The 25,072-nt window shown below is 37.2% G+C and overlaps 1 protein-coding gene across 1 annotated transcript in view; it reads right to left on the reverse strand.

Moving 5' to 3' along the window:
- MACROD2 (mono-ADP ribosylhydrolase 2) overlaps positions 1–25,072 on the reverse strand; it is a 903,624-nt gene that overhangs the window by 592,494 nt on the left and 286,058 nt on the right. The window contains exon 5 of the mRNA XM_067292887.1: positions 16,446–16,562. Coding sequence (XP_067148988.1) covers positions 16,446–16,562 — 117 coding nt within the window. The remainder of the gene's footprint in view (positions 1–16,445; positions 16,563–25,072) is intronic.

The raw sequence follows: 25,072 nt of genomic DNA on the forward strand, positions 1-25,072 counted from the left end.
TAAAATTGACTTAGGCAAGCGCAGTCATCTTCTACTTCAGAGCAGAAGATTGAGATTCAAATGTAGGTACACTTCAAGTGTATTTATCACACAAGAAGTGACAGGAGTAGGAATATGACTCTCTTGTAACTTTGGGAAAAAGAAACAAAAGAATAGAAGCAGCAAACAAATTACAGGATCTGTCAACCTTGTTAGATATTGTGTTGAGAGCAGTAGGGCTGAATGGAGACTTCCCACTTCTGTGCCTATCACAAACAAATGAAATATATGCAGAGTTTGAATAAGGTATTTAGGAAGTGACGGACAACTCTTGGGAAGGCAAGTTAGCCTTCCCTGCTGGGAAAATAGCATATCTCAATACTGCTACTTTCTTTCAAATTCCTCAGGACGACAATTCACATGGTGAAATTCTAATTTGACTGTTTATGCTGACAATCTGAGTTAGTAACCGCCTGTATTCTACTGTAGGAAACAGTCTTAAACATGACAACTTAAGATGTAAAGAATAAATACTTTCACAATTATACATCTCTTAACAAACCATTCTCTCTCAACAATCACAGCAAAACTGAGTAAGTTTTGTGTTTGTTCTGTCCAAAAGCAGGGCATTTCATTCCAAAATGTTATTCTTTCCATTGTTTTGGAATTACACATATCAACTACGTCTTGGTAAGCCCAGAGAAAATGAGAAAAAACAAACTTAGGAAAAGTATTTGAATGGCAGAAACTGCTACTCTCTGTAAAGATCTGTGCTCATTTATGTCTTTCTATAAAGGTTTCCTTTATTTGAGAAACATGATCATATACGATCATACATAATTGTAGCGCTATCCACAATATCAAAACAGATTTACTCAGCCTACTTAACTCGACAGTAACCATCTTAACATGAAGGGCACAAGCTCTAAACAGAAAACTAGTCCCTGTTTCCATCACTAAGGACTGCCCCGACCACAACCTAAATAACTGCTTTTAAATGTCACAAAAGAACTGCAAACAATATTAAGCTCCTGACAAAAGGAACTTCCAACCAAAAATTTTCTGCCACCACTTTGTCCAGGTGAGCTGCAACACCTCTTGTAGAAGGACATCTTTAAGAGAGGGCGGACTGGAATTTCTCGGTCTTAGAAGTCTCAAATAACGAGCATCATTCCTCTCAAGCAAAATGCTATTTTTATTTGTAAAAATTGTTCCTTTTCTTTCTCTTCCTAAGTAGATAAAGTGTACCCTACTATTTCTCACAATTGTCATTTAATCTGAAAAGTATAGGAATGTAAAAATAAAGCTCTAACAAAACTGACATAAGCTTCAAAAATCATTCCACATCATTTGACGTTTCCTGCTTCACTATGTTTTATTGTTCTCCAGTTTAGTTAATCTTCTGATATGTAAAGGTCATTGTTCCATGTATTTGGAAGGTTTATACTTATATGCAGGAATGTAGGAATGGTTGGGTAAGTAACTCTGAACTCAATCCCATTAGGGTAGAAAAAAGAACAGATGCCAAAACTTCTCTCTTACAAAGATAAAATGGAAATGCTCTACAGAAAGTGAAAACAGCTCCTCAGGGAATTGTTAGGAACTGGGCAAAAGAGCAATGCAAACGTTTCTTTAGTCAAGTAGAAACTTGAAGAAAGAAAACTGGGAGTTCTTATGAGAAGAAGAACAGCATTGCCAGAATGGTATAGTAGTAGAGAAAGCCTCTGCCTAGTTCACTGACCTTGCATGTTGATGTAATCTCAATAAAAGAGAAGGAAACAGATAGAAATCTTTACATATAATGTATATCCCATTTATTCCTTAAGGGATTTACCAAATTCCACAAGTCCTCAGAAATATAAGGATAAGCTAACTACTCATAAAGGGCAACCAAGTGCTGTCAGTTTTCAAGCCAACTTCACTGAGTTTAGTGAGGACTTCAGGGGGGAACAGAGTTTAATAACATCTCTCACTGCTCCTAAAAAAAGAGCTACCTAAATAGGACCCATAATTTAACCTTTTGCCTTCAGAAAATTGATCTTAAGAAAAGACTTTAAAATGAAGAAGGAAAACTGATTTGCTCTTCTCTTTCTCAGCTTGTTTGTTAAGAGCGAATTCTCCATACATTACAATTATGTTCTGAATGCAGACCACAGTAAATCAAGTATGACTGGTTATTCAGTATAGAGCAGGATGTATCAATGACCTGCCCCAATTCCCTTTACATTTTTTCATTTTTAATATAATTTAACAAAATATGAAAATGTTAACAGCACTCAGCTGGAAGAGGAAAATAGAACAATAAATATATCACAGTCTCTTCAATCCAAACAACTTCTTTAAAATACATTCCACTTCCAAGCTCTATTTACAATCTCATTTGCACAGAGTTGCCAATCTTGATTAGCCCGAATGAACTCCCTAAACATGAAGGTGACGTCTCTGAGACAGTGATACAGCAGGAGATTAGAACACCTGCAGACATCCACTATACCACAAGAGACTTTCTTTTTACTTGGAATTACTCTCAAATGAATACCTTCAAACATAAATGTACAAAAGAAAGGATATCACAATTCTTGGCTACACAGAAACCTTGTACTTTAAATGCCTGCTGTTTCAGACTGTAAGCTAAGAAACAAAGAAGTCTCTCTAGCTTTCAAAAACAACGTTCACTTAAAAAGAGAAAAAGCAGAATTTCCACCAAAGTCTCAAAACACTTTTAATAGGAAGACAAGTCACGAATAATGTTACAGTATGAAAGGTAAGGAAATATTGTTCAGAACACCAGTGGAATACAGAATTTTCCACAAAGACCCAAAACTCAACTGTCTGAAAGCAATGGTTTCAATAAAAAAAAAAGAAACTCATAACTTCATAGCTATAAGACTGATCACAGATGATATTCATCACATGAAAGTAAGTAACAAATGCCTTAACAAAGGAGGATTTTCACACCCAGCAAATCATCACATGCCATTTATTCCTGTTGATTACGGCATTTACTTGGTCAAGTATTCACAAGTTAAAACTGTATGTTTAATCATAGAGTCTGGTCTGTTATAAAACATTATGTCTTAAGATTTTATTTGATCAGAAGACAAGCTTAGACTAGTTCTTGCGACTTTGAGAAATTGCAATCAACCATTTCTCAACATCTGACAAGAAGGAAACCTAAGGAATGCGTTTTAAAATGCATATGGTTTGATCAATGATATACAAGCAATGATTTACTGTTATGGTTATTAAAAAAGAAGTGGCATTTCCTGTACATATAGAAAATAGTATTGTATATATCACACCTCACACAGTAAAAAAATGCCAATCATCTTTTTGATGCATATATTAAAACAAGGTCCATAACTAAAATGAAAAAATGAAGTATCTTTAGTTAATTCACAATACAAGCTGAATAACTACCACCTGAATTAATATTTTAGTTTAGCTGAGAAACAAGTCCTTCCAGATCAATTAGAAATTCTGTTAGCCTAGCTATACAGATACCTAATGAAAGAGTCTTCTTTTTGTTTGCTTCTGGGATGACAGCATTTCCGTTTCTCTATAGCCCAAGCTCAGGAGTGAACCCTAAAGCTTAATTCAAAACAGTTTGACTTTGATGAAATCCAAGATTCAGACCCAACTTTGTACTAAAAGGAAGTGTTCCTTTCAGTAGGTGCCATAAAGAAATAGCGGAAAACACTAAAACCAAGAAAGAGCTCACCTCGAACAGAAGCAAGCTCAGCAACGAATGGAAAAGGGAAGAGCTGAGAAAGGACGAGGGATGGTTGGGAAAGCACTAAACTGATAGAGGATGCTCTGTCAGCCTCTGAGAAGATACCAGTAGGAGAGACCACCACTAAAAAGTGACCGGCCAAGAAAGTGGTGGAAGGGCAAAGACGGGGAGACCTAAAACCAAGACTGTTGGAGGGAAGCACAGAACAAGAGGGGCAGGGGGCGAGACAGCATCCTTGCCAGGGAGAACATTTGGATAAGAGACACTGTAGTTAAATCTGTTAATTGTACTCCTGCCATTTTATCAATTTGGAGGCTAAAGGTGCAAGATATAACGGATGCTGGGCTTGGAGCCAAATCACAGCTCCTGCTGTTGGACATAACAACTACTGTAAGCAAATAGGGCCTCTTTTTTTTAAACAATGGTAGGTAATGTATTGTTTTCCAAACATTAACAGTACATGTTACAAATTTTGCAATAAAATATACAATAATCTAGATGCATATTAACACTAGTTTGTGTTAAGTAGGATAGCCTGGAGCTAATAATTAAGTTCAAGGCCCAATATCAAAGAAACAGATTAAATTCTTATGCCACAGGTGGGAAGATATGTCTGGCAGGTTGGATAATAGGGAAAAGTGAGGAAAGTGTGGGAAGAGAACAAACGTATGTACCACATATGTGGCCAAAAATGGCATTACCAAAAGGTGAAAACCTTAGACACATTCTTTTGAGAGCAGGGTTCAATGCAATTGGACCTGCCCAAAGTTTTCCTGATTTTAAAGCCACTGAATTCACTTCATAAAAGACTGGACAGATTAAGAAACAATGCGTTCATTTTACAGTGATACATTTAAAACATAGGCGGCTGGAAAAACAGAAGACAGTGACTTTACACACCTGCATCTAATACAAATCTCCATTTATTTAAGAAAATAAGGACTCTTATGAGGAACGAGATTGGTAATGGGTTACAGAGCCTTTTGCTTATACACTGCTGCTTCAAATCCGACACTAGGCAGTGGTGACAGAAATTGATGCTTGTTCAATGGATCAGATGAAATGAACTGATAACTTCGGTCTGCTCTCAGGGGTAAGCTACCCTGACGCAAAAGTCCCCTCCGTGACTGGAACTCATTCAAAGGATATTTTTAAGCACAGAAAACTCCAAGGAACTGGGGAAAAAAAATTCCTCTCTCGTTAAAAAACAGTCAATCCAAGTCAGATTTGGAAACGTTCCACTTCCCATTGCTATCATGCCAGCACATTCGTGTGTTATGCACAAGGGATTTGGGCTTTTGTTTGTTGGTATTTTTAAACAGGTGCTTAAATTCTACACCCCTGAAGGGAGGAGTGCAGTCCTGATCTGTCTGGAAGAAGGAAACCAATGGAAGATGAAGGAGTTGTGCAGCTACAATTTCTTCATATACCATAGGAGCACAAAAAAACACCAAACAGCACCACGACGTGTGAAAGAGGCCCAAGTAGCCTGAGCTCCTGTGGCAAATCCTCGCTTGTCCTCCGTACAGAATTCCCTTTTAGAACGTACGTTGTCTCTACCTTACAAGGGATTTCCTGCTGTTCTCTCTGATTTCTTATGCATAATTGCTTGGCCCCTATCGAAGTGTTAGTAAAACAAACAAACCACCTTATTCTCTCATTTTCAAACTCTCCCTCTAGGTACGGTCACATGAGATTCTCTGACACATGCAGCAACAATTATCCCGTGGAAAAACTAAATAAAGCATTTTCTAAAATCAACAAGAAGACAGGAAAAATTTGAGATAAAAGAAACCTTACTGTGATTTTAGAGATCTTGAACTCTTACAGCTTGCATTAATTTGGCAAAAAGTGTCTGGGGAACCTATATACTTGTAGAATATTTAAATTAAAAGGAAAAAGGAGAAAAAATTCAGATACCCCAGTTGCGTAGTTCCATAAGGAAAGCGGACTCACGGATCTCTATCTGCAATAGGACTTCTATGTATCTGTCAGGATCACAGACCTCCACACATCGACATGATACCTTCTGCCCATTCTCTTGACACCTTTGAAATCCCTCACCCAAAGCAGAACACATACAAGTTTTCTTTACTTCCACCCTAAGCGTTTCTGTGCTAACTCTGGCATTTCAGTCAATCACACATGATTTAGCTTTTATATGACTTACTAGTCTGGGGTGTCCCTTATCGAAACCGGCAAATGGGAAGACAGGCCAAAGCGGTGGCAGCACCAACAACAGTGAACCCAGGTCATGAGTATGAACGCGTGAGGCAGGCAAGAACAACATAGGAAACATTTTAGCCAAAACTGCAATAAAATTTCAAATCAAGGTTTCTTTTTTTTCATCTAGAGGAAATACCAGACTTGCATAAAACTCATTTTTATGTTGAATGCAGTCTCAATTTATATACACTCACTAAGCAAGATAGATAATAAATACCCTTTAACAAAGAAATCACAAAAAGGGGAGAGTTTTTACGCCCTTCGAAAATCATGCAATAAGAGGGTATTCTGGCAGTGGCTGGGAGACAGTTTTAAGTTCTGGCCACTCTTTCAAAGCCAAAACTCATTTCTGAAGTTGTCTTTCATTGCCAAATATAAGATTCGGATAGAAGATCCTTTGTGTCCTTGTTTATGTTCACTCCCTAAACTGAAAGAAGTCCAACAGTATTCATGTGTCTCTACTCTATTTTGTGACTTCACTTTCAGGTTCCCATGAATAAGGCTGTATTACAACAAATTAATTTTAAATGAACAGTCTTCCCTGGAAACATTTCTGCTCCATTTTGTGAAAAAGTTGTTTTAAACAAGATTACACCTCTGACAGGTTTACACTTGACACAAATGCAATCTTTTACTTGAATGAATTGTGATTTTTCAAAACTGCAGGCTCTCAGATCCTATCATATTACATTATTTTGCTATCCATGACACCTCTCCACGTCTCAGGGGGCTTTCCCTCTCTGCTTCATGTAACATCTGTGGAGTTCCACCAGTTCCACTGGAGAATTAAAAATGAATAATGCCATTGTTAAAAGAAAGCTTCAATGAGAAACTCTTTCCTCCTTTCCGTTCATGGCTACTTTAAACACTTGACAGTCTTGATGACCTGCTATTTATAGCTCTTGAAGGCTATGAGATATTAAACAATATTGTTACTGTAATCTTACTTTCTTAAAAGCAACCCATGTGTTTTAATTCTAACATGAACACTGTATAAAATTACGCAGAGAGCATAGTAAGGAAGTGGCAAAAAAAAAAAAAAAAAAAAAGTGACCAGGACAGACACAAATATAATTAGATATCAAAGAGGTCATTTTTAGGGTTGCAATGCATTTCTCATTTATGTACTTACTTATTTTTACCCCTGGTTTGCACTGGAAAGCTACCAAATATTTTTATTGAAAACTAAAGCGGAAACACGCTAAGGAGAACTGTGGAATGATGTATCATACATACTCTTTTTTGCCTTGCCGAAATACATAAATGGTAGGACATTCCTCTTTCAGTCTCGCTGATGCATCAGCAGAGGATACAACAGAATTCAGACCACTGCTAATTCAGTGTAACTCACTTGTCAAGGAGCCAGAAGAGAGATTTGTAGCATGACAAATGACTAAGAGGAGTATGTAAGAACATGTAATTCAAGGTTGGTGACAGTTGTTTAATTAACACTTTCTTCTGGCTTCTTACTGCGTAAATTATAAAATAAAAATTATACTCACCTACAAACCAGCATGTGTGCAGAAACAGCTATAAAAAACTTGAAACAGAAAATACAGTATTTTGCATTAATCTATGTTTCTCCTGGACTCAGAGCTGGAACTATAAGCAATCATTCAGAGTACTGGTGGGTCATTTTGTTTTGCTGCAGTTTTTTTGTTAATATTCGAAGACACACAAAAAGCTGCAAAACCCAGATCAGAGTGACTGATGATCCCTATAGATAATGTATTTCAAATTTATTTTGTATTCCCACAATAAAACTTCAACCCTAAAAAGTAACAAAATTTCTTCTCTGAGTATTATAAAACAGCCAAAAATCTGTGACATCCAGGACCTAATTATTCATATCAGCTAGTTAACCTAAAAGATGCTGCAAACTGCTCATTTCTCCAGAAGAGAGTAATTGGCAGAACATTTGCAGTCACACTAAGATGTAAATATCTTGCAATATTGACTATGCATGTACCCAGAACAGATAGATAGATAGATAAATACGTATATATATACATACACACAAATGTATGGCTATAGATAAATATATATAGCAATAAAAACATATCCCTCCCCTCTTGCTTTTCTTTTTTTTGTAAAAAGGTAGCAGATTATTGATACCTTAAGAATCCCCATAACCACCATCGAAAGCTGACAAATGCCAAAAACGGAAGTAAGGTTCTAAGAAGTCTGAGGAAAAAATGGAGAAGTAAAACCTAATGCATCTTCTTCACCTTCTACCAAACAGTTCAAACCAAAAAAACAACAACAAAAACATCTCTGTGAGACGACAATGTTAAGAAAGGAGCAAGGCTATCAGAAAGCTACAAACCAGGAAGCCAATTTTGCATAAATTCACAGTGCTCCACAACAGCAAAAATCATCCATGTGATCTAGGTCCCCATACCCAAAGGAAGAACATCCTGGATGAAGGCATCTTTTCACTAGTAGTGAAACGGCACCTAGAGCAAACAAAATAACACCAATTTCTGACTATCTAGTTAATTAGTATTTAGACTCTTTCCTCAGCAATTAGGATACTTTTTGCACCCCAACAGTCTCACACCTAGTGTCTTCTTCCTGAAGAGTCAGCTGTCATTCTTGAAATGTTTGGCTTGGGTTTTAAGGAGACTTTTGGTCAAGGAATCTTATTCAGGCCTTTGTCAAACAGCCTCAGGATTCCTCTGGTGGGTGAAACAAGGATCTTTTCTCTTTAAACCATTTTATGCAATCCTCCTATCCTATCCACTTTATAAGGGAATTAGATTACAGGTGAAGAACTCCTCTTGAAACAGAGTCCAACTTTTCATTCATGAGAGTCTTTCAAAATATATTCAGAATAAATAAAAACAAAATAAAAACAAATTAGCAGTTTTACACATCAACTAAACAGCAAGGTTTGTGGGTGAGTGGAGGATAATTAAAAAAAAAAGCCTATGAAATGAAAATAACTATGTCCTTATTTATTACCTATGATCTGATTATTTCCATTTGCAAATAATTTGTCCTCATTTTGGTTAACTAATATGTAGATTCAGCACAAAAAGCAATCCTGTACTTTTGCTTGCAGGGAGAAAATTAGGCTGCGCTGTTTTAAAAAAAACATTCCAGCTACAATAATATAATTAATATTTATCTGAAGAAATGATATGAAGTTAATGACCTCCAAGAGGCTACAATTTTAAACCCTTTTTCCACCCTAGGGAGATGGAGGATCAGCAGTTAGTGTTCCAGTTCAAGCCCCAAGCCTGTGCCAACATATTTTATAAGCTAAATCCAGGTTTGGGAGACAGGCTGCATATTTTTCAAAGACTAAACCAGCATAAATCACGCAGTGCCAACACACTATGAGGTTAATGTTGTATTTTACTACAGTAAGCAATTTCTATCACCATTTAGAATGAGACAAGCAAAATTCAGGCAGACAAAATCTCATGCATCAAAGATTAATTTTTCAAATACTGAGCGTAGGCTTTTGGCTACGGAGGGAATGTATTGGAGCAAGAGCTGCAACAACCACTGCAGCGAAAGGAGCACAAAACACCTCTACTGCAGCCCCTGTCCCTTGTCAGCTGTTGCTATCAGAAATTTTATTTTTCTACTAAACATTTGACTTTTTATTCTCATTACTATTGGAACAGAAACATCAACTATATCCAAGAAAGATATGGAGAGTTATGGAGAACCTAAAATATGCTAGCCTTTAGGGGCACAACGCATCACTCCAGTGCCAAAATGTCTGGGAGAACGAATATAAACTATCAGTGTGGAAAGATGTGTTCCAGTGAAAATTATTTTTGACTGGATTAAGAGACATTTTAAATAGCACCATACACAGAAATTAAACATCAGGAGAGTGTTCACACCTCGGTGCTTTCAACATCCCATGTGGGCTCCTGCAGATTGAGCCTGGGCTGCCTGTGCCATCCCCGGAGTCTCCGGAGAGGCGATGCGAGCGAGCGCTTTGGGCGCTGACCCGCGGGAGCCCCTGCTCGGTGGCCGACACGTGGTCCCTGCCGTCCCAACCCACGAGGATGCCCTTGACTGTCACGCTGCCTTGCAAACCCAGTTCCAGAACTGCTGCAATAAAACCGGGAGTTAGACCTTCACAGAAATGGCACATGTTCGGCATTACAGAAATATTGCCAGCGAGGGAAATTCATGACACCAGGTTTCTAGCGCCTACCATTACAGCCTATTCTCACACCCGGTACGAACCAACAGTGGACTCCACTGCGGAGAAAACGATTCGATCCTCTAAAGAATTTTGTCTGCGCCCGCTCCTGTCCTGCAGTTCACTGTCTGATGAGTGGACGGTGACAAATGGTGTCTAGAAGAGGATTTAGGTTTAACAGTCAGGATCAATAGTAAAACATTTCCTTCAGTCACAACGCATGCATTCACCAATCGAACAATTTGATCGGAAACAAGGGCTTCCAGCAGCATGCACCGTAAGTTAACCACAACAGGCATGCAGCATGACACTATACATAGCATTAACATACACTGGTCCATCCAGAAGTTAAACATCCACTAAAAAATTATATGAGCTAGGCTCATATCTAAGAAAAAACACTGTATATTCTTGCTGATTCATATCCACACTTTTCAACTGGTAGCTACAGTATTTGGCCCTTTTCTGCCCAAACTAATGATAGACTCTGAGGACTTGGAAAAGGAGGAGATGTTTGAACTTGTTCAGTCGAAACCGATAAATACATCCCCCATGAATCCTTACTTCTCCTTTCAGGTGGGGGTGTGAGTCTCTGTGGGGAAGGGGTGCACAGAAGGGCAAGACAAGCCATAAAGCTTTACAATAAAACCATTAAACCCTCTCTAAAATCTAAACAGGTTTCCGTGCTGAAGAAGTAATCATCAATATTTCCCTTCCACAACATTTGCAGCATATGCAATGTATGCTATTGTTAATGGTGAATACAGCAGGTCATTAAGACCACTGGAGCCAATTAGACCAAATTATAACACAATAAAGACATCACTGCACTTATTTGCAAGACAGCTATAAAATATATAAATTGAGCTTATAAAAAAGCTTTGAAATGTAGACATAACTCAAAAGAAAAACACACAAATATATAATAAATGGTTTTGTTAACTATAAAAAAAATCCTTTCCCATAGAAATCTAAACACCAAAAATGGCACTCAAGAAAAAGGGGTCTTGGACCTTTGCTTATCATTAACTTGATTTGTTTTCTTTTAAATTTTGTTTTTATTATTTAAGCAATGATAAAGATTTAAGAAATACAAAAAGGGACAACAAACAGCTGCTGCAGCTCAGTGTTATTTCAGTAAAACACCCTTCTAGAGCTTCTTCTAGCTAAATCATTTTGTTGGCAGTAACTCACAAGTTGGGCATCATGCTGACAAAACAGTGATGCTACTCAGCTGTGACAAAGCATATAAAGGCGAGGAGCCACGTTAGTCTTCTCTAAGCAATCCTCTCTCTTGGCGCTGCATGGCTCACCGGGAACGCCTTCCTGTTCGATTCACAGGAGGGCTTTTTGATTCACACACTTAAAACCACTTTCCCAAAATATAAGGAGGTAACAAAATAACAGCCAGGCAAAGATAATGGTTCCTCTCTTCACTTGCTGAAGAAAGTAGCTTTCTGACTCTTGGCACATCAGAAATTTATAATTATTTGAATCAAATTTTACATACTATGAAATCAAGGTTTTAAAAGTAAGTACAATAAATTAACCTGAAACATAGTTCGTTGTGGAATCCTGGGAATTTGTATAATATGTTTAAATGTTACGCTCAAAAAGTTCATTTTCCAATTGATCAGTTATGGAGTACCGGAGTACAGTTTTGGAGGTGTGTTTCTGCACAATTAACCTTCTAATTACAATTCTGTAAGCAATCTCAAAACAAATATGCAGAGATTTAAATGACTACCTTTACAGCCTTACTTTAAAATCATACCCTCCAAACGTTTATCTTTTAAACACTGAAAATCACATCTATATGATAGGAGCAGCACACTTTTAATCTCCACTTTTTAATCTGATTAAACAAATCTAAAGCCTGATTTCTCCCACTGCGTTTAATACTAGCACTCCTACTAACTGCTTATTTCACAGCAGGAATTGTCTTTGAGAGCACATTCACATTATTACTCCAGATTGATCTACACAGTAGCTTTGGACCAAAAGATTACGCATACAGATGGCATTTCCTAAGGGACATTGCTTAAAGTACTAAAAATATCAAGCAAGCAGAAAAATTTATTCTAAATAATACAGCTTTATTAACAACATAAACCAATGTATTAAAAACTGCCTAGCATTTCCAGCCAGGTACTTCTACTTTCAGATTTTATTTACCAATGGTTGGCTCGATCCTGTATTAGAGGCCATAAGATTTTATTTTCCTAGGTTTGGGGGGTTTATTATCAAACATTTTTCAAAGAAAGGAGGAAATGATTACTACAAATATTAACAGTAGGAGAAAGTTACTTTGGGGGCCCTTTTCCTGCCAGGGTGAGCGTACCAATTACCTGCTTTGAATATATCACCGTATCTTCAACTGGTTTTAAGTCCATTAAATACCTTGTAGAATTGGACCGTATTTTTTTAATGCGTTCTGATAGCCTCTTTTTTATTGCGAACCTCTACAAGCAGATAACAAGCCACGAGGCTGCTACGGACCCTCAGCTCCAGCTATAAACACAATTCACAGTCAGACCATTTTCTGCCAGTAGAACCAATGGAGACTATTAATCAAATGAGAAAGAAAACAAGCATTTGTACAGCTTTAAACAGATCCTGTTCACCTGCTATTTAAAGCATGACGTTATCAGAGCACTGCTCAGTGTTTGAAGACCAGTTGTACAATATTTAGAATGAACTTTTCTTTGAAAAGGAACAATATTGAAGTACAGAAGTGAAGTAATTGTGATCAGTCTGGATAAGCCCTAAAGAAAAATACCTCAATGCAAAAAGCACTCTCTCTTCAACTCTCCAAAGCAGTATGGAAACTCAAGGGCCTATATAGGTGTTTGCTAAAAAACAACAATACATGATATCAACCAAATTATCTATTCAGCAAATAACTCAGTTGGCATTTGGGGGGGCTTTGCGTGGGCTTCTGCAGCACAGAAGACAGCTGGTGATTGCACTGACTTCTGTAAAAGTGTACTGAATGTTACATTAACTAGTAATTAGAAAACTCATTTTGATTTCACTTCTATTTTCATACAGACTGTTCTGTGGCTTTCAAAAACATACCTTGTGAAGTTTATAAAGCAACATGTCTAGGCTATAGACATGTTAATCTTGGTCTGTTCACTCTATTAGGCTAAAGAGACGAGAGAAAATTCAGCTATTTTACGTATTCTCGCACTGATGCATTACATTGACCGTTACCTGCGTATTTCACACACTGACCTCTGACTGATACAACTACCAGCCTGAGAGCAAAACACAGAAGGCCAGCCTATACCATAATGCTTGGCTTTTTTTTCAGTCAGACGTTATTTTTCAGTTTTTCGTTTATGAAGGAGTTATGTGTCAGGCATTCTTACTTAAGATAAGTAAACACAGCAAAGTATACAATAAATATAGAATAGATAACAAAGCAGATTGCCAAAGGATTTTATTTACCAACTACCAGTTTCCTAACAAAGCATGCCTTCCTTCAAATATCAAACTTATTCTAGCTTTCACCAAGTTGTCTATACAAAAAAACAACAACAACAAAAAAAAACGGGCAACATGCTGCATGAAGTATGAATACTAATCTTCTTTAACATGGAGTTTTCAGTCCAAGCCCAAGTTCTGCATCATACAGCACATATGCGGGCTGCCATGTCCTGAAGCGGCTTGGCTGATTTCAGCAAACTGTTTCCAAGCAAAGCTTTTCAGGACCAAGAACCAGAGGTGGTGAAATCCCAGGGGTATATGACTGGAACATTCATTCTTTTAAATCACAAAAACTAAAAATTCAGCATGCTAGGAAATACATTTCGCATTTAATATCACCCATCCAACTAGAAGCACAAGAAGAGCAGAGACAACATTACACTACACCACCTCTTAACGGTTCAGTGCAGCTGGTCCAATATATACAAATAGATAAGGGAAAAGCAAACTCTTATTATAGAAGCCAGCAGTTATCGTTTATCTACAACCTCAAAACAAGTTGCTGACACAAAGTTGCATCGTAACACACATCTGGATGGTAAAGTTTGGACCTCCTGGTACATTTTTGCTTTCATCGCAAAAATTGGATGCAAAATTGTTTCTATAGTCAAATTGTCATATTGTTATGACAAACTGACACAGAGTGACAAAAAGATATCAAGTGCCTCCAAATCTCTTTAAAACATGACAACAAAAAAACATGAAGTCTTGGCTGTTTCAAATGAATGGTCCACGATTTATAATAATTTATGAGCCTACAACCACGAGCTTCAAACAGGAAAAGAAAAAAACAGCTGGTCAACACAAATGTGTTTTATGAAACACCTAGAATAATGCAAAATGAAAATGTAAATGAAAAAAAATTTTAAGAAACTAAGAGTATCTAATTCTCAGCCTCTGCTTTTAAACTGCACATTTCCTTCTTTTTTTCCTGCTCAGGAGTCTCCTCCTCTGGAGATATTCAAAACCCGCCTGGACGCAATCCTGTGCAACGTGCTCTAGGTGACCCTGCTTGAGCAGGGGGGTTGGACTAGATGATCTCCAGAGGTCCCTTCCAACCTCAGCCATTCTGTGATTCTGTGATTCATCACTTACTGTATCCTGTCCCCACCGCATGTTGAGGTAAGACCAAATACAAAGAGATACATCTCTGATTGAATTTTAATTTCTAAGAATATTCATTAGGTAGGATATTGCCTTTTCTCTACCTGTGGTTACAGGTTTTATTACAGACTGCAAGTGATGAGGGGTTTTTGTATAGTTTTGCTTGCTATTCCTACAAAGAGAACAAAACAAAAATCTCTCCTACAGACTGTAAACAGGACCCTGCTCTGCAAAACCTAATGGACGCAAGACCCATTAAACTGCTATAAAATTTAAAGGGAGGCCATGCCTCAGACATGACCCCTTCCCTTTCAAACACAGTTCAGTGGCTGTTGCTTTGGTTCTTCATATTTAATTTCTCTTATTAAAATACATGGGATGAATTATGCATCCATGGACCAGCACCTTTTTTTTGGCCCTCTCTTTTTTTTTTTTTTTTTTTTTTTTAAGGGGAAGGATTGAACATCACAATTCAGGACAAGTGAATAATTCTCAGTAAAGTACAGTATGTCATCTGTTTAACAATCCTATCTGTTATATAGGAATCTTCTCAAGATTTTGGCCATATACAAACACCGCATAACTACCTCCCTGGACCTCGCTCAACTTTTTCCCTGAAGCCAAATTAATCTTTCACAATTAATCAATAACATGTAGTAAATCTAAGTATAAAACATAGCACAGTTCCCCCATATATAGCAATTATCTCTGTCAAGGAAATAATTAGTAGCTCTCGTCATCATCAAAGAAGGAATCAACAAAATTTTCTTTTTTACCTAAGGCACTGAAAGGCCACAGGAACCTAAAAAAGATTCCTGTTACTGCACTGTGTATTTGATTTGACATGGACACAGCCTAGAACAAACTAAGACAGCAGATCTGAATGTATTTGAATGAACCATGTTCCTAGTACAGACTGCATATGAACAAAGAGCTTGAATTCTATTGATACGCTCTATTCTATTGATATGCTTTCTTGATATTTGTATCATCATATCATAATATACTATTCTGTAAGATCCAAACTTGAAGAGGTTTCCTATTTTTTTATGTAATAGACTGCCTGATCAGCATGCCATCAGTATGTTAATTTTTTTCCAAGACTGACTCAGCATCTATGCAACAAGGTCAAACAGCCTTCTACCTATTTTCAAAAGGATGGGAATTTGGACAATTGCACTTTGAAAGCGCACAAACATTCCAGCACGGATCCGCATGCCACTGAAAGCTAAAGTGTGACAGATGCCTTCACAGTAATTACTAATCAGCCTCTACATCGCAGCTGAAAACACAGCACATTACTTTGATCTCCTTAGCTCTCAAAGTATTCACAATCAACAATCTGCATGAAGAATATGAAATATGCAACATTTCCAAGAACTCTCTCGATGGAACTTAAATCTGATAATGTATATTTTGTTCATACTTCGTAAAGCATTTCAAATCCTATAAGATGCATATGAAAGAATACGTTTTAGCTTGCAAAAAAATAAACATGAAGGATGCTTTATATTTGAAAGACGTGTAGGTTTTCATTGGATAACATAGGTGAAATAATAATTTAGAAAAGCCTGAATTGCTTTGAGGGGAGGACATTACATTACAGAACATGCTTAATTAAGTCTCGCTGCTAATTTTGTAAAATGAATACCTTGCTGAATTAGACTACAGGGAAATAAAACATGCATACCAGCTCCACATGTTTAAAACAAACAAAAAAACGCTGAGAAAGATTTCACTTACATTTTGCAGGTAGCTCATATCCACAAGTGATTTTCGCTTGCCCAGTCTCACAGCCACTCAGGTTGCGACATTCGGCAACTAAGCAGGGCCCAGCAGCTCTGTGTATACAGCCATCCACTGCAAAATAAACCCAGCACGTTTGTTTATTAAAAGTCAATCTTTATGTTGCATTCACACAAACGTATGGTCACAAACTTTTACTGCTCATTTATATATGCACAGGGGAGACCTACTGATTTATACACAGGCAGACAAGAATATACAAACATTATCTTCTGCTAAAATCAGAGTCTGTGTGTTGAACAACAACAAAAAGTTAAACGGAGTCAACAGCAGCTAATTGGAGAGAAAATACCTGGAAAATGTAAAGCAGAATTAAATATCAAAAATAGAAATGGGTCCTATGCAAGATTCTAGGAAACTCTCATTATAAATTATGAAAACAGAATTGGATTCCCAGCTAAATGCCAAATTCTCTTTTACTGCATACCTCTGATTCTTCTAGTATTACGCAGCCTGTTTAAAATCACTGTCCTTGCCTTATAAAAAAAATAGAAATAATGTTTATGGATTTGAAATTTACAAAAATACCTCGTTTTGACCTTTTTTAAAAAACATTTATTTTGCATTATTCATGCAATACTCTGGAGTTAATTAAATAATAATTACTAAAGGTTACAATTGCAGCTAAGTAGGCAAGAAAATTAGTAAAGTGCACAGTTCTTATTGCCCTCGGGAGCCAGCAAAAGAATAGCAGCAAGCAGCAAAAAAAAAAAACAAACAACAACAGAACAAAAAAAACCCACCGGCACAGCATTTCTGCCATCTCAACATACAAAGAAACCATTTATTGTAATTATGGCAAAAAGTTTAGGAAAAGAAAAGAAAAAACTTAGGCATCGTATTTATCTGGAGAAGCCTTATTTTACAGAGTGCTGAAAACTTTGTGACCTTTTTCGAGGTACTCTATGCCATTGCTAATTGTTAAAATTCAGAAGACATAATAAAATTGGATAAATGATTCCTTCTAATACTCCACACTCATCCTGGACCTAGTGCCATTAATGTTAAAAACATCATTTTGAAACACTTTATATTAGTCAGAAAGATAATTACAGAATCATGTCTTGTTAAACTTTCAGTGAAATTTTCTAAAATGTTCTCATTTAAAGGAATGTGTGTCAAGCCACCAGCCTTAAGCAAGTTCTGCACTATCTAACACAAGAAGCTTTTTTACCCTACCTTAGCTGAACTTTTGTTTTAAATGTACTTGAAATCTCTCCCCAATATACTTCAAGATGTTAATGCAAGAAAAAATATTTTGTAACCTCAAGGGGAAAAAAAGAACGTTTGAAATCTGTCCTGTGCTCATAATATCCTGTTTAATTATTTTAAGTTAATTACAAAATGCTTTTCCAAACCAAGCAGGATAAGTAACTCAATATGCATTGAAACCTCAAGTATATATTTATAAGCACCACAATTTTTACCAACATTAATATTTCCTGAGACATTAACATAAAAAAAGCACTAAGACTGAGGACTAGCACTTTATGCACAACCCTCAGCCAAGGGAGATGTCTTTCACCTCAGGGGTAGCTGGGGGGAATATAAGAATAAAATCTAGGGGGAATATAATCTGGATAAATCAACCTCTTGCCCCAAAACTGTGTTAATTTTAGCATATTTGTAATGCAGAGAAAACCAAAATACTGATGGGCTCCTGCTGGCTCCCTGCAGTAAGTTCGCTCTCCTCCTTCCCTCACAGGTCTGCATCTAGGCTCTATGAACAAAGTGTTTAGCAACCTCCAGTAGGACAAAAAGGTAACTGAAAAAAATTAAATTCTCAACTGAGGAAAATAAAATTTTATCACAACCAGTTTTGGCATATGACAAGAAAAATGGAAGGCATCCACCAAAACAAGCAGGTAAACGCAGGTGCTTCTCTTATAAAGGTGGCATAACAGGAAATGATTGAACACTCTGGACAGGCAGAGATGGAAATTTAGACATTAGCTTTTGATATATTCCACTGACTGATTACACAGAAGAATAATTCTCCCCCCCCTCAAATTCACATAATTTTTAAATAACTTTTTTCTACCATGCTTAATGAAATATTTGATCAGATGACCTCTGATCTAAGTACACATTTTCCATTTAATGAGAATTCAATAAATCATGCTAGAAATATTCTATATTTTCAATAATATATGGAATATATAACATAAGTTCAGTAATTCTCATAGCAAAATCCCAAGCAGCGAAACCTCTTGCCAAATATGAGCATTCTGCATAACATCAAGAAAAAAATTGGCAAAGATAGAGTGGATTAGCAAATCTAAATATGATACTTCTGCCTCTGCTAAAACATGGTTTAGCTGTATTTATTCAAAAAAACATGGAAAGGGGATGCACAAAACATTTATGCAAGAAATTTTGTTTTCTGAAAGTGTGCACTGACTAGTAATATAAGCTAAGAGTGAGATAAGCATTGTTAAGATGATAACTTTCTGGAAATTACAGATAATGGCAACAACCTCAGGAGGAGGGGATGATGGCCAAAGATATATTGTTACTGTGCAGTAAGGAGGAAGAGATTTACATGAGAATAATGGCATGCTGCCAAAATACTTTTGTAAGAAAGTGAGGAATTTTTGATATATTGGTTTCAGGTATGTCAGCTATCGAATCAGTTTGATATATAGATGCTCATCTGCATTTTTTTTTTTTTTAACAGATTTGGAAAACGTTAAGCCATAACCTACTGTTTCTTTCCTGGAATTTCTTTATGCAATTGGCTGTAAAAAGCCAGGCACTTATGTTCGAATCTGACTTGTTCTCAAGGTCTCTTCATACTGCCTTCCTGTCCAGGTTTTTGGAAATCATATACGTACCTTGGATCATTTATATACACAAGTGACCCGTCACTTTGCAGTTACGAGACATGCCACAGACAAGACCATCAGTCGTAGCTGACAAGGGCGTTTGGTTGGCATTTCTAAGTATTGGCAACACTTGAAGGTACCAGAGAGAGGGTTGCTAACTGCCCTGTTTGAAACCGTGCTTCTCGATACGGTTTTCATGCTTATACGTCAAGTTATGTCTATGGGGTTTTGATCCCATTAATACTAAACGAGTCCTGACGGAGGGTCGGGGGTCCCTGCTCCAACGCCACCCGTGAGGCAGCAAACATCCACAGAGCGGTTCCTCTTCCCCCGGCTTTCCCCTCCCAAACACAGCCGGCCACCCTGCCCCAACCCCACCTGTGAGCTTAAATGGTCAGAAAAACACAGAAAACTCTTGTTTTCAGAAGACTACGAAGACTTAAGCAGGCCGCCTTATCTTTTTAAAAAAGATCCAGTTGTTCACTGCACTGTCACACGTGGAGACCCACCACAAACCGCAACTGTATACTTATTGTTTCACCAAGCCTTGGTTGGCGCTGCACAGTGCAAGGAGTTTCTCAATTTTGAAGACCTACGTAGATGAACTTTATCTTGAGGGCTGCAGTACGACATAAGGAGCTTGAGATTTTGCTGTATACTTCAAACAATTCATGCTTGCACGAAGCTTTAAAGATACAAAACCCAATAGAGAGCTTTGTATCAGAAGCACTACTCCTAAATTTTTTCATTAAAAATAATATTAGCCATTTCATTGCATGCATCCATATGTTTTAGGACTCACTAGGGACAACATTTTGTTCTCCTAACAATTCAGCAAAAGCAGTTAATGAAGAAAAACCTTTCTCAATGGTACTGCAATCAATGATTTTGGATGCACAAAGATGTCACCTGAATATAATTAAAATACCTGGATAAAAATCAAAAGTTTCAAAATAAAACTCCCAGACAAAATGAGGGTGTGCTAAAAAACAATGAGTTAAAAAATGGAAATCTTTGACAAAATCTTTTTGTATTGCACAGTAAAGGATTCTAAAAAGTTAAATCTTTTCTCACTTATTTTTTGGTAAAGCAACTTTCTTGTCCAGAATTAAGGGGTTAAAGTTGCAGAGGAAAAACAAGCTAATTTACTGATACAATACAGAATAAATCTATTTCATATAGAAAATCTCTTAAAATTGCAAATGAAGCAAAAGCACAGGAAACACAGAATTAAGGGTGTCATGGGATGCTGCTTAAAAAAATAACCTCAGCAAAACTAGCCTTGCAGTGCAGATGGTAATAAAAAATGGTAAGGTAATCAAACACCACAGCAAAATAATGCAAACCTTCTGGGAATAATAAGTCCCAAACTTCTTTTGTGACCTTGCAGTCCGACTCTGGATAAATTGAAATTATGGTGCAAACAACATATGCAGATTTATCATCTTATATTTCAAGAATCTATATACTCTTTTCCTCCATACTAATTCGTGTTCTCTGGTGGTTTTCTGGATTTTTATTTCTGGTTTTCACCAGGAAATTCAGGAGACTTACTTATTCAAGAAAGTTAACCGTGCACGACTTATCTATGAAGCAGTACTGTTCTTCCACATGGTAAATGCCAGGCCTGAACATAAACAGAGAAGTGTCATTATAGCAGGTATATTGTCGGGACGCCTAGGAGGGTGCTGGTTTCACCAGACTGCAGCACACTTCTGCTAAGCAGGGCTTCTGTACTTGTGGACCCTTCCAAAACGATCACCGCAAAGGACGTTTTTAGAAACCAAAAAAGAAAGCAACCTCATTCTGCAAAACTGGTAAAGTATCTCTAGGAAGTTCATGGGAATTAGGTACAGGGGAAGTGGCAACAGCACCTCTGAGAGTGATGTCAAGGGGAAATAAACCCGGCCCAGCGAGAGACAACAGCTGCTCATCTCATGAGCAAAGGTGGAGATCTTAAAAAGATGATAACACAGATGCCAGTCAGCTGCTGCTGCTCAGAATGGTAGTTTATATTACAGAGATGGCCTCTGCCACTGGGAAGTTTAATGAACTGAGGATTTTTAATCAATGCACTGGTTTATAGGCCCCCAACATAATTAATTCTAAATACTTAGCATCTATACAGTACTCTTTAGCCAAGATCTCAAGCAGTTTAAAAACGTGATCTAACTTAGCCTTAAAATTCTCCATTTTAAAAACACAGTAAAGCACAGAGGTACTGTATATTTTGAGATGGCTATTTCACTGATCTAGGGTCACATTTTACCACAGTCAATCTAAATCTGTAGTTTCTTAAATACTCTTCTATACAGAAATGCTTAGTGCCTATACTCAGTTAACTCAAGACAGAGAAAACTAAGAGGTTAAAATCTTTGAAACTCAAGCTACTGATTACGTGCCCATTCATATTCCCTTTAAAGTTTTTTGAAGACTTTTATCTGCATTTAGGAATCAGCGCGCTGAGCTTGCCAACAGGCCTCATTAGAGCCACGCTCGGAATTCCAGGTCCTCCTTGCTCCCACCACTGAACCATGCTGCAGAGTAAGTGGAATAAAACGTAATAATAAGAAGGAATAATACCATTATTCTAATATGAACGGCAAAGAACAAACCTACTTAGGATAATATATGCATTAATACGTAAGCCTTATTGTAAAGTCATACACTGAATCACATGGTAAACTCATATTTCAGAATATAGTTTGACGAAATCTTTCAAATTTAACATTAAAAACCATCAGTTATTGTCTGCTATGGTGAAAAGTGACTGGAATTAATTGTTAAAAGCAACTGCATGCATTATGAGAAGGATGTCCTTAATCTAGATGTAGTTCACATTCAAACATAACAGCAGCAGCTGAAAGATCCAACATAACCAGCATCCATGATACAAACTAGGTAGAAGACAGGTAAAAGTAAACAAGTCAAAACTGATTCAAAATAAAGCTCACTTACTCACAGACCTTTTAAGTCTGTTCTACACTTAGTGCACAAAAGCAATCATTCTTACTTTGACAAAAATACAAAACAATAGTAAAGCCACATATGTTGGCAGCTGATTTTTTAATTTAGTCAAGTATTTTGGGATAGCAGAAACTTAAATTAAAAAATACATGTAAAGTCAAGTAAAAGCCATTCTGTCATGTCAGCAATAATTACTGGTGAATCCCTTCCATAAACAGCTACCCAATGAATAAAGCGTTTATCCTATCTCGCACTTAGGACGTCATGTTTCTTAGTCTCCGAGTGCTCCGCTCCACGTCTGCAGACAGAGTTATAATGTTAACAGAATTCACACTTTTGTCAGCCCACTCAAGCAGCAGAAGGGCTCAGAGAAACATGGGTCTTATAAACCTGTCTGAATGTCACACTTTTGGCAGTAAAAAAAGAACTAGGAAAGGCTCCAACAGTGTGTCTCCAGTTCTTCCCATTCCAAAACCCTGACATTAAGGCATGTGCGAAGAAGCCATTCACTTCCTTTTAATTGTGTTAGTGTTGAGACACCTGACATTGCATATTCATTTACGAATGGAAATGAGACAGCTAAGTCCTAAATACCTCACTGTAGCAAGCAGAAAAACTGCTTATTTATCAATAACTGAAGCGATAAGCAGAAGTCTGGTGAACTTTCAGGCTATACTACTAAACCAAAATCCGTTCACGTTCATCTGAACTTGCTCACCGGTTCCAGAATCGACATCTCTCATCTTAAGGAGCTGCATATTTTTTCATGTGGTATCATCATGAGGAAATGGGATCTTCTGGGGACTCCTAAATCCTTTCTTCTTCCTCCTTTCCTTCACCTTCTAGACAGTCACAGTGCTCTATTTGCAGCTAGATACCACACAGATCGGAAGGACAACAAGTCTTAACCACATTTCATCCCTAGGATGCCTATTCATTCTGTCCTGGATTTCAATTTATGGTAAGAGTGCTATTACAAGACTTCTGTTTGGAAAAATTAAAAATTACAAAGAAAACAACTCTGAAGTTCAATATCATGCAACCCTCCATCACAGCCTCTTATTTCCACTAAAAAAAAAAGCACATGGAATTGATTAAAAATACTAACGGGTGATAGAAATTATAGATGTGTTCCTCTGAAGAGGCAGAAAATTGATGGAACAGGTTAGTAACAATCTTTGCTCTACCTGTTTTGGAGAAGCAAATTTAATTCTATTAGTCAAGCTTTCCCCTAACATTTAGGATTCTGAATCAGCCTTCAACTTAATGATACTGTGCAAGTTCAAGGAGATGACATTAGGGATTTGCACATTATTTTGTCATATGACCAAAAAGTTACTAAAGAAATGTCTATATACATTGGAACTTTTTTTTCACTTTCAAAGCCCTCTGCAACTTAGGCTTTGCCTAACTCTCATTTCTAATTCCACACAGAAAAGTCAATTCCCACCTGCAAGTGGACTAAGGTGCTGACCTCCTTCATCCACTTTTCATCTTCTTTTCATCCACTCAGTTGTTTTTTTTTAATAAGCACTTCTGTGCTTCCTCTCTCAATCATAGGAGAAATTCACTGTAAATATCCACATTATTATTCTTAAAATCTTGCTGTAACTCTCTTTTACCACAATGCCCCTTAGGTTACTGATGAAATTAGGCTACTACTATGATATCAATCTCTGTCTAGTATGTAGAACAATGCAGTCTATTTTTCCCCCACACTATTCTGAAGCATTAACTGAAATTCTGAATAAAAGTAAAAAACTCAAGTATCTAAAAACAAAAGAAACATGCCTGAAAGGGCAATGATACTCACATGCGAAAAACAGGCATTCACTAATGTTCTCATACTGCATGTAAATGAAATTAAGAACAGAGGAATGAACAAACTGCCAAGACCCAAGATCCATCTATCTCAACAACCTATCTTAGACACTGGCCAAAGGCAAATGCTTAAAAAAACCCAACAACAACAACAACGAAAACCACCAGAGAGAGAGAGAGAGAGAGAGAGAGAGAGAGAGAGAGAAGTTAGCAGTGCTTCCACAGACTATTCTTCCAATCCCCTCAGGATCCTCCTGACCAAGATGTTTTTCTGTATCGCTCTCAACACATTTTTCCTCCATGAACTTGAAGAAGCTCTCATTGAGTCCACACAGGCTTTTAACTCATCTTCTTTAACTCATCTTCTTCTCTCATTTTACTCACCTTCTGGCATTAGCTAACTACGGTGAGAAGAATGTTAATTTTCAACCTGTTACTCAATGTCTTCATTGATGGCCCTCAATTCTTACACCAGAAGACATGAACAATTGACCCTTTCCATGACACACCAGATTCCACAGGCCTCTTTCTCATCCCACTTCAGACCTCTTTTTCCTGACTGAAGAATTGTAACCTGTTTGGTCATTTCCCCAGTGGAAATTGCCCCAGACTGTTGATTATTCGTCTCCATTCTCCAGTTCTCCTGTATCCTTTTGGAGATGGGAGCACCAGAACTGCACACAATGTTTGTGAAGCAAGCACGCCATCGATTTGCACAACTGGTATATACCAACGTTCCCTCTTTTGTGCTTTGTTTCTTTTCTAGCAAATCTTAATGTTAAATTTCCTCTTTGGCTGCTAAGGAGTACTGAACATATTTTTCCAGGGAACTGTCCATTATACGCCAAAAATCTTGTTGCTATATGATGATGATCAGCTGCAAGCCAATTATTTTACACGTGAAGTTAGGATATTTTTCCTCTTCTATGTATCACTCTACATTTATTAATA

This window comes from Apteryx mantelli, chromosome 3 (assembly GCF_036417845.1).
Source record: "Apteryx mantelli isolate bAptMan1 chromosome 3, bAptMan1.hap1, whole genome shotgun sequence".
Taxonomy (NCBI): Eukaryota; Metazoa; Chordata; class Aves; order Apterygiformes; family Apterygidae; genus Apteryx; species Apteryx mantelli.